Here is a 21,117-nt window from a genome sequence, read left to right as displayed (position 1 = left end):
CATAAAGCTACTATGACGTAGGCATCCCCTAAGAAAGGATTTTGATAAAGTCCACCCCTAAAGGATAAATTAACGCATGTTTTTTGCTACATTTTCACGACTAAACGGATGAAGGGATATTAAAGTTTGACGTGAAGTTAGTTTGATGAAGATTATAATGATAATTGCTCACGATAATTAACATAAGAACGGACATATGTTTATTACCTCAAAAATAACAGGTATGAAAAAGATTCATAAAGATGAAGTGATGATGCTAGTCCAATATATCACGTATGATGTTAACAACTATATTGACTTCGATTTCAATTATTTTATACAGTAAGGCTGGAATACAAATGATCCATGTAAGATATATTCTAGAAGCCGTTCGAGGGATGAAACGAAACTCTGCGTTTTAAATTATTCAGTACAGTACTACCGTCTTTGCTCTTATTAAAATTTCACACGTGAAATTTGATTATACGTCTACTGAATCCCATATTCACAGCGACTAATTTCCCTTTAAACTTAGTAAACTTATACATATAAATAACTAGCAATTACCCGCGACATCGTCTGTTGTCGCCATACAATTTATCTTCACATTAAAGTTTATTAAGATCCTTCGATAGGATCTGGATAAAATTTAATGGTTGGTTTTAATAACGATTAATCATTATTATTTATTTTATTATTATTTGCAAATACTAAACAGTTTTGCTATGTCTGAGAACAGCTTAAAAGTATATATAGTACATAAGTACACATACATACATAAGTATATAGTTAACCACATATTGCTTATTAAGAATAATTGGCAATAAACTACAATATAACATATTACAAAATATTAAAAATACCTGTGATTCGTAAGCACACTAAACATCCGTTGCGAGGAGTTGGGGGGCAGAGAAGCAGGCGGCAGCTGTCGACCAGGCCCCTGGAGCACACGGATGCCCATACGCACAGTACTACGCCGGGACACCTTCTCATCAGCTCGTTCTGCTGTGATCAAATGTATTGTAGTCAATATCTACACATATAATAAAACTGTAATTGACGCATGTTTTCATATGTAAATATATGACTAAAACAATTTTTTATTTATTCCATTTATTGATATCACAACTAAGCGAGCTTTGCAGTTTACCAAAATATGGTCACTTTGGAAATTATACATTAATATAGTATATTGATAATTTAAAGAAAATTACAAAAATTAATAGATGTGACAAAATGTATGGACGGACTTTATTAACAATTATTATTTCTTTGCTTTGGTATGCGATAATAACTACATGATTTGTATACAGTTTTCACTAATCTATTGTTGTAAGCTTCACATCCAATTTTGTGTGTTTTATTCCAATCAGTTTACAATAAAAAATGATCTACGTATGCGTGAGAAGGCGCGAGTCGAAATAGTTTATCAATAAATGCAACAATAATATCCTTTTCGATCTATTATCTCAGACTCACGGATTAGTCAGAGGCATTGTTAAATGTGGACGTCATCCACATGATTGCTCTAACGGTATACACTGGCAGGACACCAAGGAGGATAATGAGATGAAGATGCAGTTAGTTCCGTCTACCCACCATACTGAATTAAACCACTACTATTACAAGAGGGTGGTCAACCGGTCCCAATATAAACTGGTACATTGTTAGCAACGCTTGCTATATTAGAATCCAATCAATCCATTGCAATGTTTTTTACATTCTTTTTTTCCGTTTCTACCTTTAATTAACGCGTATTGATTGAATATTACCATAATGTTTCTCTTACAGCTTTTGTTTTTGAGTTAGTTCAACTTAGATTTACGTTTTTAATTGGACACTGAAATATATTTTGTTGTTGTTTTAGATATAGCTTCGTCAACAAGATGTTGTGCAATTAATTCTGATTGTTTTTGCTATATTTGTGGTGAATATGTATTTGTAAATATTGAAAACCTGTATCGGACTTTATGAAAACTGCTTCAAAATGATAAAACTGTGTATATCAAAAATTGAAACTATTAATCAATCAATCTCCCAGTATTTTCTTCATACTCAGAGCCATAAGAGTATCCAAAATCAGAAAAGAAGTGAAAGAAACAAGACTTGTAGGAAATAAAGTTTTTTTTGGTGTCGACGACATTCGAAGTCATGTCCTTTGGATCTAAGTCGGGTTCATAATTCTTTGAATATCGACGCTCTTATAAATAAATTCCTGATCGGAAATTGGAATGCAACCAGAAAACTGTTGGCAGCTGTAAATGATTTGTAGTTGTTTATGCAACTAACTGTCAAGCTAAATACTATTTTCATTGAAAGCCAACAGTAATGTGACTGCGACATTGGATAATTAGTAATGCATTTAGTCCTTGACCTTCAATCTACTGCCATTTTCTGTATAACTGATATATTTCCGAAATAGATTTAGTACAAAGTTATCTTTCGTCATGGGTATCTTTGTCTCACATATTTTAACTGCTTGAATAAAAGAATGAATGAATGAATGAAACTCTTTATTGTTCCCCTCACAGAAAATACAGTTACATACATAATCTATTTACATAACTCAAAGGTGACTGACATAGTCATCTATCGACGCACAGCCCAAACCCCTGGACGGATCGGGCTGAAATTTGGCATGCAGATAGATGTTATGACGTAAGTATCCGCTAAGAAAGGATTTTGATTAACTCTACCCCTAAGGGGATAAAATAGGGGATGAAAGCTTGTATGAAACTTTGTCAAATTTAAACCAATTGGGCTGAGACTTTGCATGCATAAAGCTACTATGACGTAGGCATCTTCTAAGAATGGATTTTGATAAATTCCAGCCCTAAGGGATAAATTAACGCGAGCGAAGCCGCGGGCAAAAGCTAATTATGTATAAAATGATAAAAAAACAATAATAAACAAGACAAAGTAGTAACAACGGGCGGCCTTTTTGGCAAAAAGCGATCTCTTCCATGCAACCTTAGGATAGAGAGAAGTGTTTAGATTTGCGCATAGTAGAGGTATAATGGTAACAGTATTGGAAATTTTTTTATTAATATATGCTTGCTTGCTTTATTAGTTGTGTTTCTGTTTGAAGGCAGTGTGTAGCAATAACACTACATTATCTGCCAACTAAGGCCTGTTTACCTCTCCGCTTTACTTCCGATGGTCATGATTGCGATTCCACGGTGAAAACATGTATGGACCTGCATGATTGTTTGTATCGATCTGTGTGTTTTTATGTATATTATATATGTATTTACAAAAAAAATGTATCTGTGACTTTGTATCAGTTGTCTACCCAGAACACAAGCTCTGCTTAGATTGGGATTAGATGGCGCTCTGTGAATTGTCCTGAAATATTATTATTATGTATATATCTACAAAAATAACTCTTGTTTAATACTCATAACAGAAGCTTGCTTATATAAAACCCGTAACAACCATTCCGGACGAATAAGATGTTGTGTCTCTATTAGTTTATAAATGATACAGATAATTAATTTAGTAATATTTTATAATAATTTGTTTAAATATTATTATACGTACCAACAAAAGCTCGAACATCATAGGAAGTCCCAATGGGTGCTCCGCTGTACTGCTTTGCTGGTACTAACTGCACGCTGGGTGGCGCCAGTGGAGTTAGTTCCAAATGAAACGGATAGGTGTTCGGTCCCAGCCGCTTTATAAGAGCATCCTAGAAAATAAATATAATTGTAGTATTGGGCCTTGATAGTTTGGCGATTTAGCACACTGCCGTACTTCCGATGGCCGCTGGTTCGATTCCTTGCACGGTACAAACGTTTGTATTCTTGTTTATATTTGTTTGGTCTATGACTATTTACGTATATTATGTAAGTATTAAAAATATGTATTATTGTATTCTTATGGCAAAAACATTTAGATTTGCATTGATTAAAAAAAAGTATTTCTGTAAGTTGTTTAGTGCCCATAACACAAGATTTTCTTATCTTAGGAATAGATGATGCTGTGTGATTGATTCAGGGCATTTATTTCGTTCTTTTCATTTATTTTACTAACCAACAGCGAAATAATATATAATAATAATTGATATGTTAAGAGTGAGGTTAATTAAATGTATTCATATCATCATCATTACTGTTATACATATACATACACCATTACGAATGTTATCCCAAAGTCCCGGTAGTATAATATATGTGACATTATCAGCTTTTCAGGTCGTGTTAAACGTAAAACTTTATATACAGACATTTTGCTCGATATATTTGAATTCAACGTATCGTACCATTATTTCGTATCAATTTCATCATTATCTCTCTTTCCAAATATAAGTTGGAAACGTACATTGACAAAAACAATATTTTGGTGCTCTGCAGATTTGAACTTTAGGGTCTAAGAAGGGAAACTAGAATACTATTTAGCAACGAGGCTTTTAACTTTAATGTATTTAATTGAAATGAGATATAATGGTATCAACACTAATAAACAGGCCCTAGGTAAGACATTTTTTTATACTACGATGGTGGCAAATGAGCATATGGCCTATCTGATGGGAAATGGTTACCGTAACATATGAACGCCTAAAACGTGTTACGTGCGCGTTGCCAACTCTAGATATTGAATAAATATGTACTAATTAAAAATATTATTGTAAAACATTTACGACAATATACTTTTAATTAGTTATTCAGCGTTTTGTTATATTAATTTACTATATAATTAGATATTGAATTCATGTTTAAGTAGAAACTGTTAATTAACTGCCAACATCTTAACTATAATTAACTAGACGCCTGAAATACTGTACAAAGGTTCTTATCATGGTTACATTAATGTGAAATCTCTGAGTACGATGAATAACTTTTCCAGTAAAACATAAATTACAGAAACTGTTTCGTAATAGGTACTGTAGCACGTCCTAGATACCTTTATATATTTCATTTCATTATGAATATCTTTATAAATACCTTTTATTATATTTCTCATTATATTTCTATTGCAAAATTATTATTGTAATTATTATTATGCTTTTAATTATTTCTCGGCCTCGGAGGTATAGCGATTTAACACACCGCTTTACTTCCGATTTCGCGGGTTCGATTCCTCGCACAGTACAAACATTTATATTCATGAATATAATTGTTTGTATCGATCTGGGTGTTTTCTATGTATATTATGTACATATTTAAAAAAAAATTTAAGTATTTATATCAGTTGTCCAGCAAGCATAACACAAGCTCTCCTTACAGTGGAATTGTATGTGTTAATTGTCCAGGATTATTTATTTATTATCATTATTATTATTTCTAAATTTTCTATCGTTTTCCTCGAAAACATCTATCTTCATATATTCATATATAGAGAATAAACCTCAATGGATTATTCTCTATAACAAGAGGTATGCTCTAAAAAGTTGTCTACATGAGCACCTCTATCTCACCTATTTCAGCTGCCAACTTGGGATGTAAGCTGTCGAACTGTTTCGGTTGTATGGTTGTAATCTGCAATTAGGCTGTAAAATTACAGTTTAAAAGCTTGACATATTAGTCCTCTTAAATGGAAAAGCATCACGTGATAACGTGATATCCGTACTCGTGTTCGTGTCCGTATACGATACAATAGGTGACGGTTACCGATTACCGTCAGTTAGCCGTGTGCTAGTTTGTCATTACAATTAATTTACAAAAAATTCTGTATGTTTATTATGTTTATGTTATTATATATTCTATAAATTTGCACTAATATCCAGGATTCTTTCTTAGCAGCTATCAGCATGCCTTTGTGTTGATTTCATACCAATTTGTAACACGATTGATGCATGTTTTTATTTTTATTTTAATATGAACACTGTTACTTTATTAAAGCAATAAGAAAGTTGAGAGTCTTCTCAACCTAGTAAAGATAAACTTTATCACACTAGATAGCAAGCAGAACTTAGAACACTTTCTTAATATAAGTTTTTACTGCCACTATTACAGTAAAGATAGTAATACAGAAGTAAGGATACGATAGTCAGTAAAGTACGTAAAACTGTAGTAACAAGTTTTATAGGTTTGCGTATAACTTACTATATTATAATGAAATTTATTTCAATATATATACATATTATCAGAATTTAATATCAGTTAATCAATTATATTCATCAACCTTTTGCGTGGATCTGAATGTTGGGCCGTTAGTGGGATGTATAAAAGGTGTGTGAATGTGACAGAAATGCGATTGTTGAGATGGATGTGTGGAATAACCAAGAATGACAGAATAAATAAAGTGTACATACGAGGAAGTTTAAAAGTTGCGCCAGTTATTATTATTATTACAAGGTAATAAAATGACTTGCTATGGGCATGTTAAGCGAAGGAGCGAGATTCATTTCTTAAAGAAAGTGATTTTCATTTAACCTGAACGTGGATGGATGGAAAGGGAGAAGATGATGATATAATGCGTCGAACTTAAACAATGGGATAAAAGCCAATTATGTTAGAAAGGAGCCTTACGTAGATAGAAGTGGTAGATATTTAGTACGTATTTTTACTTACCTGAAGTTGAGTGTTAGGTTCCCGTTCGTGGTTGCAGTGTATAGGCCATATTTGTGCCAAACTCATTATAGCTTCGTTGCAGAATTTGAGTCCCATAACCTCTTCGTCTTCACGGCCATATCTGGGAAAAATATGTATTGATAAATCCACATTGTTCATTTGGTATGATGCCAAATGTTATAGGAAAAGGAAACTGTCCCCAATTCTGATTAGACATTTAATACATATGTATATTCCGCTATATGGGATAGTGAAATGAAATATCTATGGATGTTTATATTCATACTAATATATAAAGCAAGAGATTGTTTGTTTGAACGTTAACACGAAAAGTTTAACAACTCAGAAACTACCGGTGCGAATTGAATAAATATTTGACTATTGATAGCCCATTTATCAAGGAAGAGGGTATATAACATCTCGTTGCAACCAATAAGAGGGGGGAAGCATTGAAGAATGTTGCAAAAATGGGAAGAACGTGACACACACGATGTTACGTGGGTCAACTAGTAGATAATAAATGATCAATATAATATATATTCGATAGATAGAATAAAGATATAAACGTCTGGGAAAAATACACAGCGCCAAATTAAGTAGAAATTATGGACAGTATATTTTCAGTTGCACTGCAATGAAAACGTGTGAGTAAATATTCCTTTTTTGATAACTCTGTTTACCAATATTTTTCTCTGTACTACCTACGTAAACATTCTAAAATACGTTACATATTGTTAGCTTCAATACCTAAAGAACACTCGGTTGACTAATTTGTTACTTACATTTCATTCATTAAAAGCCATAGTAAGTCACGTGAAGTTGGTGGCGTCACGATTATGCCGCCACCAATAGGAATAGAGATAAAGAGGCCGGGAACAAGGAAGGAGCGGGCTGCTCTCTTTGTTCGAGGCGACCGAGACGACCAGTCGTGAATGTACAGCGACGCAATTTATGTGGAGTGTAATTTGAAGAAAGGAATAAACTAAATGTACTACTGTATCGACATATCATTTCTGAAACTTCCCAATAGTTTCAGAATTGGGATCAACAAGATCTATATTGGATTCTTGCCACGCCTACAAATGCAAGTAACATTTTTATTTTCTTTCTCCATAAGAAAAGAAATGGTTAGAATTTATTGTACACTGAATTCAATAGTGACGCCACGGAATGTTCGAGAAGTGAAAAAACAAATGTATAACAGCAAAACGAAATAATATCAATGTTCCATGCGTGACGTTCCAAATATGACTTTTATAATTTTATTTTTAAATTCATTATTTGGCTATTTGCGATTGCATGATATAGTATCAGTTTATGGACGTACAGGGATGGTTACGTTTGGATCTTACCAGGGCTATTCTATGGCATGCAAATGCGTTGTACCGTAAATCTCAATTCTAAAAAGTTATGCACTCTAAATCATAATTTATACTTTCGGGTCAAGTGAACCAGCCTGAAAATAAAGTATATTTTTTTTTAAAGAGCCTTCTTAGTAATGATATTTGTGAAAACCGCTAGAAACATACGGCAAATACTCGTAGATGGACTACCCTATAGCATTATACAATCGTCCTTTAATATTGTGAATATCTTAAAGATGGTACACAATGGGAAACTTTATGACGGTAGGTTGCGTTCTTTACTTTTGGAACAGTAATTTTATAGTGTTGATAAATTTATTAGTAGTAAAAACTGTACAAATGCTAACACATTGTAATATGTTATTAAATAAATAAAATAATAATAACGTCTAAGATGCGGCGATGGCCGGTTCCGACAGGATACCAGGACTCCCTGGAAAGTAGTTCGCCCGCCATCATGCGGGTTGTGGTAATTGAATATATACATATATGAAATATATATCGCGGTGTCTTGTAATGGGCACAATGGATTTTGTTAATATCAATAGAAGCAATAATAATGTTTATAAATTTTAAGGTACAAAAATAATAAGAAGTACCTGTTGAACGCGATTAGAATTGATATGATAGGATAACGATTGTGTGGCTTTAACACACTGTTCATTCCATCAACCGAACTATCATATTGTTATTCCTCCTTAATATTTAATTCACTTTCTCATTGATGTGTTCGTAATTTTATACAGTTAACATACGTGATATAATTTGTTAAAACATTTAAAAATATATATAAATTCGAATATGTCTATGCCCTTAAAGATAGGATTCTTGCGAGTCATTGCCTCTCAAATGATTTGGCCGTGCTTTTCGAGAACAAGCTAAACTTTCGGGACCATATGACAACATTGTCAAGTGCAGTTATCGTTTTACTGTCGTCATTACTACATCTACCACACATATTCGGCAGCATTCTTCCGATAAAGTTTATTTGCATTTACTACACACGCGACGCTATATTGAATATAATTCAGATATGGAGCTATATTATTGTATGGTACACATATAATTCAAAATGTTCAGACATTGATTAAAGACTGGGATATATATCTGGGATTGCCAATTTGCAGATTACAATATATGTATATGTGGAATGTTTCAATTTGAGCCTTTTATGTAAAAGACAACATAAACTACCAAAAATTATTAATTGCGTTGCAGTACTCCTATATTATTTATTTTCCATATACATTTGATTATTTAACGTTATTTACCGTATTGAATGTAAGTTCTAGGTATATTGTGGTATGGGTCTACAATCCAGTATTATACTAATTGCAGGCTTTTGGAAAATTCTTGTAATGGTAGTAATTTTATTTTGTGTGCAAATAAATAAATAAATTATTGACACACTAAACGGCAATAGAAAATATTTGTGTACGAAATAGACCGTGATTTGTCAATATAACAGTCTGTGATTCATTACTTAATAGGCCTATATTATTTTGTGTATAATTTTGCTATTTGAGCATGTTTGAGACCACGTATGTTGAAAATGGAAGTCTGATCACTGCTACTGGGAGCGTTACGACCTTCTTTATTAGTGATGGAATTTAGACGGATCGACTCGAAAGTCTTGTGTTAGACTATTCTGCGAGTAAACTGCGACAATAGAAGTTTTGTTATATAGTTTTATATTTCAAATTAAAAAAATGCATCAATCCATTGGGCGTAGTAACAACGTCCAATTAGATGGCACAAATATTATTAGTGTATATATCTCTTAGTGCTGGTATTACTTTGAATATGGACTTAACTAAATTAAATGGAATATGGACGAAATAATTCCTCAAACATAATTACAGTTTGTATCAAAATTGATGTATTACTATGCAATATATATTTTAAACATACTTATGGTATATTCAATTGGACCGTTATATTGTGTACTGGTATATTGTATAGACTTTTGCTATTGCTACCATATGAGTTTTCATAAATAATGTTTAACTGCATAGTAGACCCGCTAAAACGAAGAGGAAGACTGGTTCATACTTAAGTGGTTATATATGTGTATATTGTATGCGAAACAGTGTATAATGGATTAAACTTTTAAGTTTCAGTGATGGAACAAGACGAATTGTCCATTGGAAAATCCAAGCAAATCGATGAGGTAGTTGGTGGATACGATAATGACCCAGGAGAGCCCAGGTGACAGGGACAGGGTCCAGGTGATCAGGGTTGACCCAGGAGTACCAAAGCGAAAGGGCCAGGGTACCCAGGAGTGCCCAGGCGAGAGGGCCAGGGTTGACCCAGGAGTGCCGAGGCGGGAGGCCTAGATTTTACCCAGGAGTGCCCAGGTGATTAAAGGGTCCTAGTAAAGGAGTAATCGTGTAGCCTCATGGTCCTATTTTGTATCGGCGAAGTACATCGCCGTTGGGCAGCGCTGCGATGAACCGAAGGAAGGCGTAGCTAAAGAAACCACGGCATCAAATCCAGCTCGTCATTTAAAAGTTACGTTCACCAGGTACTCAGTCATTGCATATGCATAAACAAGTAATATTATAATATAAATTACAATATTTTAATACAAACCCTGGTTAAAGGGTATATGTACTAATATATAAAGGGTTAGTAGATAGATAACCTATTCTATGTTAATATCACAAAAACAAATCTATTTGTTATATTTACGACAACTTGGGTGTTAACCAAATTGAACAAGACAAGTCCTCTGTAGAATTTGTTTAGCGCTTGCAGTAGGTATGTTACGAATACGTTACTGAATAATATCTTCTTGTAATTAATAATTGGATTGGGAGGACAATCTTTTAGTAGCGAAACTGTCCTACGGTTAACTGTTAATAACCGGAAATTGACTATTAATGTTTTGTAATACCTAAGCTGTTACACTGAACTTGAGTGACGTGTAATGTATGTGGTTTATAATGATATGATCATTCTTAAACAAAGACGGGATTATTTAAATAATTTCTATAAACCATATACCCTATACCTATAATTGTAATAAATTGTTTTAATGTTGGTAAAGAGAGTCGTCGTGATATCAATGGTTACCATTAGTTTTCAATATTTTTTTGGATCTCGTTTAAATCATTAAATGAATTATTATCACATTCTAAGTTACTACAGAAATAATTAAACAAAGCACATGAATAATCGATTGTAATATCGATCTGTTGAATCTGACTTAAACTACCTAAATTACTGATTTTTCTTATTATAAAATGAAACACCGCTGAATCTAGGAAACTGTATTAAACAAAAGTACAATTAGCGCCATCTAGCGAAAAAACACAGAATTATTCCCGACAGTATGATTTCGTAAATATTTTTATTCAAATGTCATATCTCGAAACTAAAATTGACTAGTTACTCATAAGTATCAGCTGTAATAGGAATATTATCTAAGTTACTAGGTCTCACCACTTAAATAGTTATTTAAGTAAAGCAACGTTTACGCGCTGCTTATATTCTGCCATACCTTTAAGTCCTTTTAAGTTAGAAATAATCCCTTAAATGGAAATCTATTCATTATTTTTTACCGTAGAACAAAAAAAAAAATATTTGCAATATTTTCCACTGTTCGTGCTATTAGTAATCTGGAATTTTATTTTGCCAATTTTGAGGAAATTACCATTCATAAACATTCTTCAGTTTGAATAAATATCTTAAATGACATAAATACTAAGTTGTACCTATCTCGCGGATTTTCAGACGACTTTCGATATATTATAGATGATCTTTCTCTGAGACTTTTGTTTAAAAATTAATAAATATGCTTTTTCAATTAGTGTAGAAAATCTAATCCATTAAATAATTCTCTTTTCAATACAATTAAATTATTTATTCAAGAAACTAAACGTATAATACTGGTAGAGCTCCCTGTGTTATGGAAAACAAATACGAGTGAAACATGTAATAAGAACAAATAAATATTAAGAACTAATAATCGAATTAACGAAATATGACTATGCGGTTAATCTATAGTTATGGTGGAAATGAGAAGTAAACCAGAAATCTCACGACGATCTTCCAAAAGATCTTGGCCTGTATAGAACTATAGTGAGTTCTATACTGGAATGTGTAAACTTGCATTGGCAGGTTCCTACCTGATTTGGTTGGGCAAAAAAAAAAAAGAGTCGCGAGGGTTGAGGGTGTTGACGTATCCGTCGACAAAGGGGTCTCTAACTGCTCGGAGAAACCCTCACTGCCACACGATGGACCAGGTGTCCTCACGGTGGTGTATCCATGGAATGTTGGTATCTTTTAAAATTGCTCTAACCTCTTTCATTAATATATTATTTCTAAAGTTCATGAACCCCACAAATGTCTGATATATGCATTTTTGTATATAGACTCCACTTTGCGTATAACTATGTATATAACGTGACACTTCATATAACTATGTATATATTAAAAAAAAAATGTTATAGGTTTATTACTTTATTAGGTTCTAGTTTGTTTTGTTATTTAATCTTCTACAAATTTTCGCAAACTCTTACAATTTATCAATCGTGTGCAGATCAATGTAACCTAGTGCCGACGACTAATGATCTATTAGTATTACGGTAATTCCTTGACAATGGATTGAATGAATCGTTGACTTTCCATGGGTACACATCTATGTATACGGAATTGCGGATGGACTGAAAAATATAATATGTCTATTGGATGAGAGAATTATATCTTTGTATATTTTATTATTATTATGTATATTTTAAACAAACTACAATTACTAAGCATATTTCAGGAATCTTGAAAACATGTGACGATTTACATGATAACTGTTAACTAATTTTCATGACTGTATTAAAGAGACAGTTATTTGACGTTAAACAACTACAAAATAGGTATACCGAACTAATTAAAATGTTAATTATGACAATCTTGCTATTTGAAAGTTTGTATTCGCACAAGATCATAAATATGTGATGCTGAGCAATTGTTTGAAAAAGCAAAGCGCAGGTTACTTGCTCGTTCTTTTGACGAGCGAATTGTTGTGACTGTTCAGGGGTATTTGTGTTGGGTCTGTATTTCTTATTTGTTACATTGATCATTTTTAATTTTACATTAGGTATTTTATATGGTTAGATCTGTAGAAATCAATATAAATATAAAGACATTTAACGATTTACTAAGATGTTTAAAATGTGTCTAGTGTGTTGGAGGTTCCCCCTCCAACATACTGGCTTTTGTGGCAAGATTTACCTAATTCGAAAGTCAGGGCTAAATATAATAAATTATTATATATTTGTTAATAAAGATTATCATTACCATATAAAAAAGGGAAATAGTTGTTCTTTTGAATGTTGTATGAACTTACCAATTAAATTGGCACACCTCATGAGATAATATAAACGAAATATATAGCAAAACTGTTGTAACACCTTATTGATTATCCATATTTGCAAATAAAAGGTTGTTATTATTATTAAGGAAAATAATATCTTTGTTATTCTATTATATAATTGTTTATAAATGTTTCAGTTTATATTAATTTTCGTATAGTGACGTTTTGAGTATGTTAGCGTTATTGTTGTAAATAATAAACATTACATAATTGTTCAATTTATGCTGATCATAAACATGCCTGGTCGTAATGGCGCGCAGGGACTCGCTTCGAACAGGATGGCCGAGCTGTTAGCTTCAATACCTAAAGAACACTCGGTTGACTAATTTGTTACTTACATTTCATTCATTAAAAGCCATAGTAAGTACGTGAAGTTGGTGGCGTCACGATTATGCCGCCACCAATAGGAATAGAATAAAGAGGCCGGGAACAAGGAAGGAGCGGGCTGCTCTCTTTGTTCGAGGCGACCGAGACGACCAGTCGTGAATGTACAGCGACGCAATTTATGTGGAGTGTAATTTGAAGAAAGGAATAAACTAAATGTACTACTGTATCGACATATCATTTCTGAAACTTCCCAATAATATACATAGCTTAAGAGCCACGCTCTTATCGGTGGAGCTCTTGCAACTTTCCACGATCTTCCATAATTTTCTTTAAATGTTGATACGAAACGGCTCCAATTTTGTCTTTACTTTGCTTGATGTAGTTGTGCCTTCGCTCCCTCCCCCTCTTTCCTTCTATTTTCCCTCAATAATAATTTTCATAAACTCATCGTGCCGTATCAAGTGTCCTAACATTTTTCCTCGTCTATTTTCTACTGTATTCAATATCTGGGATTTTTCCTTCACCCTCTGTAGTAAATCACGTAAGATACAAAAATATTAAATAGATATTCTGTGTAACTATCTATAATGTAATTAAAAAAATATCATTTACTAATGAGATTAGTATGGATCATGCATATAACTATTTGTAAGTAATAACCATTAGTAAAAAATGCTTGTATTATTATTATTACCCACAACAATCGAAAGATGGGGCCGTGTGTTACGCCGCGAATATCGAATTTCTTATCAAATTTTATTTAATACTTTTTATATGCCTGATGCATTAAGGTATCAAGAAAGAAGGCTATAATACAAACATCACACCGTATTAGAGGGTAAGAATGAAAAGTTATTTCTTTGCATTGGTATTAGTAATTTCTTGAATTGTTTATTTATAGAGTATACCGCATATGCAGTCGATCTGGTCCGTATGTAGTCGACAGCAGTCGACTACATACGGACCAGAAGTAACCTGGCATTGAGGGTGACGCCTCTTAAGTCGAGTTTCAAGGCGTTTATGGTCCGGCTCCCCACCAACATATTGCTCACCTTCATGAAGGAGGACTACTGGTCTTTTATTTATTGATTTTTTATTGTATTATTATTTCATATATATGTTAGTGTGTAAGGTATTTATAATATGGGCAATATAGACTGAATTAAATGAAATTAAATCAAATAAAATATGCAATTATACACCATAACATGCGCTTTTTGAAAGTTGGTACATTGAAACGGATTGAAATATATTGGTACGATTAAACGGTCTTTCTTTCGGCTTTTCACAAAATGTAACATCAAAAAACGTAAGTAATCAATTTTATGATCTAATCTATTCAGTTACTTAAAGCCGGATTCTTATTTGATCGGAATAGAAGTACTAAATTGAGTTTCTGATTCAACTTCAATTTAGATCTCTCAGATAACCGACCAACTTGTTAGCTTATTTGACAAATAAAAACCAAACGAATGAAATACACACAAGGTATATATGAGTGATTAAGATTCTATAATATCACTCATATTACATACTCTTTATCACTCATAAATACTACTGTCACAGATAAGACTTAATTTAAACATTTTTGAATAGTCATAGTTATCATTCTTATAATCTACCGCTCATTCGGAAAATTGACTCATCACAAGGAGAACGAGCAAGAAACTTGTGTGTTGCTCTTTTAAATAATCATTATAATTTTACATTTCCAATTTGAAACGTACGAATACAAACCACCAGCAAGCATTTATTTATTAGCTTTAATTATAGCTTTAATGATATTAAGTACACAATAAGATTAAAACAGACGTAGTGATTAAAGCAGACCAGTCCCTACAAGCAGCACTCGTTCACGAGTATGACGTATGAGCCAGCTATCACTGCGCTCAACCATATTTTAGGGAGCCCAATGACCCGGCCCATAATATTACATACTACCGGATAATATTACATACTTCTATTATATAATAATATGGGATATATATAGATATATATGGGGTTTACTATTTTTAATATACAAAAAAGGTCTTTAATTATATTACACATTCAACAGAATTGGACAGCGAAATTACTATGAAAGGATGATTTATTAATACTCCCACCCACCTGTATTATTTTTATCACAGTACGAGATATACTTGTTAATATAGTAAGTTTGTATGTTCTATAAATAGATACATGTTCAATGACTATTAAAAGTCTTGTATCTACTATATACATCTTTAGTATATAAAAGAAAGTTTCTAGACGAACCAAGTTAATAGCCTTGCTCACTGACCCGTAACTTTTACGCTAAATTGAATTGGTCATATCAAGGTTCTTTTTAGGTCATTACTACTGTAATATTCTGAATATGGATACGGGTAATGTATTAAAATATTCACGTAATCTTCCTACTGTTGCCGGCAGTCTAACAATATCCATTAGGCAAGATGGAACACTTTTCCCGCCTAAATTAATATAAACGATGGCGAATTTAACCAAGCATTTCTATTTATTTAGCAGGGTCATGGGCGCCCGAAGTTTGTAAATAAAGACTGACAGAGGGATTGTATATAAATTATTATACGATTTTAGTCTACTTTATGTCAAAGTGGATTGAGGTGTGACTTTATAAAAAGTCATCTGCGTACTTACTTATGTCTCACCTATTGTGACGACAAGTAGCTACTTTTTATGCTACGTTTCGGTTTCAAGAGTGATAATTGCAGTGAAATTACAGGGTACGAAGGCATTACATCTTATTTCAAAAGAATGGCAATGAGTCAATCATCATCACTCATGATGAACACATCACACGTGATGACGTGATGTTCGGTGTATCTGGGTACGGTTTTTTTATATGGTTATACATTACAGTTTGATAGGCGCCTCGTCCTCTCGGCGTCTCGCTATTAGATACGGATGATCAGACGCCTATGTATTGGAAGAATCAGATATTATTTAGGTACAGAAAACATAATTATGTATTAATAGCAATAGTAGGTAATTGTGTCATCGAACACATGTCAACCGATGGACATTTTGCAACAAGTGAAACGACAGCTCGTTTGCCATTTCATTTATATCAAGACTGGGACTTAACCGCAGTGACGCAGGGTTAGGAATATTCATAATGGGAATTAATATGTAGTATGTTTGTACATTATAATGACTGGGTTATTTTTATGAATCTCATCTGCTTTAATATAAATATAGACCAGTGTAGCGTTTGTTTCATTTCTCTCGAGGCGTCTGAGACCTGAGTAGTATCATTGTTAACACTGTATACCATATTGAGTACCTCTATGTGATAATTCCCGGAAATCGTTAGATTTATGTTAAATACATCACGATGGGCAATTGACCTGACTGATTTAATTCTCTCTTATCATCTACTGGTGCTCCATCAGTGTTTTTCATTTAGCTATCATTATTACATTCTCCATATGACACTCATTAGTAAAGTTTTGTGATTACAAAAAGGGATAAATTACTCTTCCATGATTAGACAGTTCGACTGTTCTGTTAATACAAGTCTAAATTTTATTTTACGTTTAAAAAGTTAATCCGACAAGCTATAAATGTTAGACACTTTTCAGCGCTTTGTAAAGGTTTTATAAAAGTATCTATTTTTAGAGTCGAACTTAGAATAGTCCACAAAGTCGGCAATTGTAAATAAAATAAATAGACTCCTTTTTCTGTAGTTAACTCTCATTCATTAACGGTCATTTAAAGTCGTATTTCTAAAAGTGCAAGTTTAAACGTCTTATTTTTTCGTATAACCACAGATAATATAATATTACATAGTATAACTGGTATTATCATCACTACATAGTATAAAACAAAGTAGCTGTCGCTGTTTGTCCGTCTCTATATATGCTTCAATCTTTAAAACTACGCAACGGATTTTAAAGCGTTTTCTTTAATAGATAGAGTGATTCAAGAGGAAGGTTTATATGTATAATACATGTACACCCGGGCGAAGCCGGGGCAAGTAGCTAGTAACAAATAAATGGATGCCAATTTAATGGAACGTGTGTTTGACTTTAGAACAAACATTACAACCTAAAAAAGTTCCTCACGCAAATAAAAAACATAATATAATTACTAAAATAAAATCAATAGCGCTGCAGAAAATATTGTGTGTCATATTATATATAAAAATAAGCATATTCTTTTCTTCTAATAGAATGAAAACATTCAATATAACTTAGTTTACTAGTTGTTGGAAATTGCCATCTGTTACTTCAATAGGTATTGGCCTACATATCCTCCTGAACCATAATGATTAACGTAGAAACTTCATCGTTTATATTTCTTTGTTCGTTCCAGGAAAATAGGGCAGGTATCATTTCTATGAGATTACCTCTTCAACGAACCGCGCTACCTACAAATAGTCCATTTGGAGATACTTCAAGTGTTATACAGGCTGTTTTTAATACGAGAAGAAACCGTAATAATTTTATATGTCCTGACCAAATCGTAGAATGTATCATATTATAATATAATTAAGCATTTCATAACCTATTAAGTTCAAAATTTTGAAATATATTTCCATAAACAGTCTTATAATTATTTCTTATTGAATTTATATTATTTTGTTGAAATCTTCTACAATTAGCATATGTGAATTTTGATGCCACAAATATTCAGTGATCTTTCGCAAAATAACATCTAATTCGGTAAAATAAGTATCTTACAATTATAAGATGAGATATTCATGAAAAATAATAAATTGAAGAATACCTATAGCAACATAATAATATTTAGTATTTATATTACCTACTCTTTCACTGATTTTATTGTAAATGATCTGCCAAGTTTATATTATAGGCATATTTGTACTAACATTATTAATAGTATTGGAGGATTTTGTTATGAGATGAGGAAAGTAAACTTTGAAACCACTGCACTGAATTGAGAAATTCTTTCACTGTACAAATATTTGTATTCATGAGTATGATGGATAATATTGATCTAGGTATTTTCTATGCATATTTTGTATGTATTTAAGTAATCCTATTATTTCTCTAGTATCTGTAGCAGATGCTATGCTTACAGGATGGCACTGGTGACTTGTCCTGGATTCCTATTATTATTATATATATATTGTATTTATATTTGCTCACTGAAACTTATTCAGGTTCATGAATACGCAGTATTTCAGATTGTTACTCCCTTCATTCATCACACCCTTTATACTCGTACATATAAATTACTGTGGCTTCCTTAAATACAGTTAGTATTTAAGCGGCAGCATTTTGTTAAGATTACCCGTTTAAAACGGCGAATTTTTACATATAATTTGCATAATTTATTTTAAACCTTCCTCTTAAACTGATGTTTAATCCAAGATACAGTACCAGTAAACTATGTAAGTGTGTCATGCTACTTTTATATTGATAATTATTTATTTATATTTTGTTGTAACTGCTCAATTAAAAATATGTTTATTAAGTTTGTATACATTTTTTATAGTGCCCTGCTCGTGACGTGTAGTCTTAATGAAATAATACAGGAGCAGACGAAATCAGGGAGAAAACTAACAAAACAATAAATAGGTAGTTATTTGTGTAACAAAATACGTTCTACAATCATATAAGTATGGTAGATACAGTTCTGAAAAATTTAGTATTTATCCCTTTCCTTATAAATACCAAAACTTCTTTTTTATTAAATGTATGATAAAGGTATAGTGCATCCGCCTACGCTAATGGTTTACTCTGACGGAGCACCAGTGCAGGATGATAAGATGAACATGAGGTTTGGTCAGTTAGCACATCATAATAAATTCAACAGGTATTTCTCATATTGGTATCTAGGAGTAACCAGATGGGGGGCAACCTGACGATGTACATTACTAGCGATGGAGTCAATACTCCACATTGCTAACAATTCTCCCTCTGAACGTGGAATTAAACACGATGGTTTCCAGGGGAGGGGACGTCTCTGCTCATCTAACTCCGAAGATTTGACACAGATTCCAGATACATTGCAAGCAGTAGAGCTAATCCCCACTATTAGCAACCCCCTCCTTTCTCAAGTGTAAAGGCTAAGACAGACGAGACTAATGTTCATACCTGAACGTCAGAGTAACTTGTCCATACAACTTCTTATTATCCAACAGGGCACACACACACACACCTGTCGATGACATTCTCGACACAGGTCACACAGGTACATCGTCACACAAGACACAAGACTCTGTTGAATGAGTATATAAATTATCAAACACACACACACACAAGGGTGAGATGAGGCAGTGAAATTAAAGGATATTGAAGCATGGGAATAACATGCGTCATATGATAACGTGATATCAATGGTCCTGTTTATATTTAAATATAGGTAACGGTTACCACTTACCATCAGGTGGACCGACCACTTGCTCGCTATTTTAGTGAAAATTCAATAAAGAAAAATAATATTTTAAGGGTAATAGGTTATAAGAGAAGAGGAAGGCCGAAAAGAGATGGATGGACTGTGTGAAAGCTGACACAGAAAGGTACACACACACACACACACAACACATGAATGGAAGAGAAAATATATTACACACCACACAATTGACACACAAGACACACACACTCACACACACACACACACACATGACAACTGAAAAATAACAATAACAAACTGAAAAATATTTAAGACATTACAAAAATTCTTACACTTATATTTAAAGAAAAATAGTTGTCTAAAACATCTGTGTAAAGACGCTTTGTCAAAAAAAATTGTCGTTTATATAAATAGTGCTTTAAGTCCAGAAATGGCTAAAGCTAGTCATAGTCATGATGATACTGAAATGAGAAGCATCACTGACTGACCGTATAGTAGTCATTTGTGATATAGGAATCTAACAATGGTACACTTATTATAACCCAATACAAAGAGGTTTTGTATTACATGTCTAAAAATGAATCTTCTCGTGTTATATCCCGATTCGGAATTCGGATTCTCAATTGGAATTCTCTTGCAAAAATATTTTAACTTCATGATTTTTAACTAACAGTTACCCGCGACTTCGCCCGTTGGAATTTAACTTTTTTGATAACATAATATTTCTAAAATAAAGGTAGCCTAAGTTACTCCTTATACCATTGTCGGCGTGTGTCCCGTCACAATCGATCCAGCCGTATTAGAAATTACCAAGAACAAACAGTCCGAGAATATATATTTAATTTTTTTAATTGGAAGCACCGTATATACTTTCACATTTAGTGAAAAACTGTTGATTTGAAATGACAAAATATGAATGTTCGTATTTCCACAGATGCCTCATTCCAAATGTAGATAGTATCTACTATAATACTTATATATACATAGATACTATAGTATAGTAGTATAGGTAATACATACATATTCTCATACAAGCATTGAGTTTGCTTTGAGCAGAGTTCACTGAACCGAACCGCTTTAACTAATGGAAGGACAATAAATGCAGAAATGGAATAGATATTATTTTAGAGAATTGTCAATAACATTTTTCAAACGATTCATTCGTTTATTCGTTCTAAATTTTAAAAGCTTCTTATATTTTTTATAAGGTTATTAAGTTCTTGAATGTTTCAACTAT

General features: G+C 32.7%; 1 protein-coding gene across 1 annotated transcript in view; it reads right to left on the bottom strand.

The window, feature by feature from the left end:
* Positions 1 to 19,698, bottom strand: part of LOC131853467 (phosrestin-2-like) — a 41,099-nt gene extending 21,401 nt beyond the window's left edge. The window contains exons 1-4 of the mRNA XM_059204361.1: positions 19,622 to 19,698; positions 6,495 to 6,615; positions 3,523 to 3,670; positions 843 to 987 (exon numbers count right to left, since the gene is read on the bottom strand). Of these exons, the coding sequence (XP_059060344.1) occupies positions 843 to 987; positions 3,523 to 3,670; positions 6,495 to 6,615; positions 19,622 to 19,698 (491 nt within the window). The remainder of the gene's footprint in view (positions 1 to 842; positions 988 to 3,522; positions 3,671 to 6,494; positions 6,616 to 19,621) is intronic.
* Positions 19,699 to 21,117: the final 1,419 nt, after the last annotated feature.

The sequence above is a fragment of the Achroia grisella genome, unplaced genomic scaffold, assembly GCF_030625045.1.
Source record: "Achroia grisella isolate CSIRO2021 unplaced genomic scaffold, CSIRO_AGI_Agris_v1 utg902, whole genome shotgun sequence".
Lineage (NCBI taxonomy): Eukaryota > Metazoa > Arthropoda > Insecta > Lepidoptera > Pyralidae > Achroia > Achroia grisella.
The sequence above is the reverse complement of the archived record's forward strand: the minus strand, read 5'-3'. Positions and strand labels throughout refer to the sequence as shown.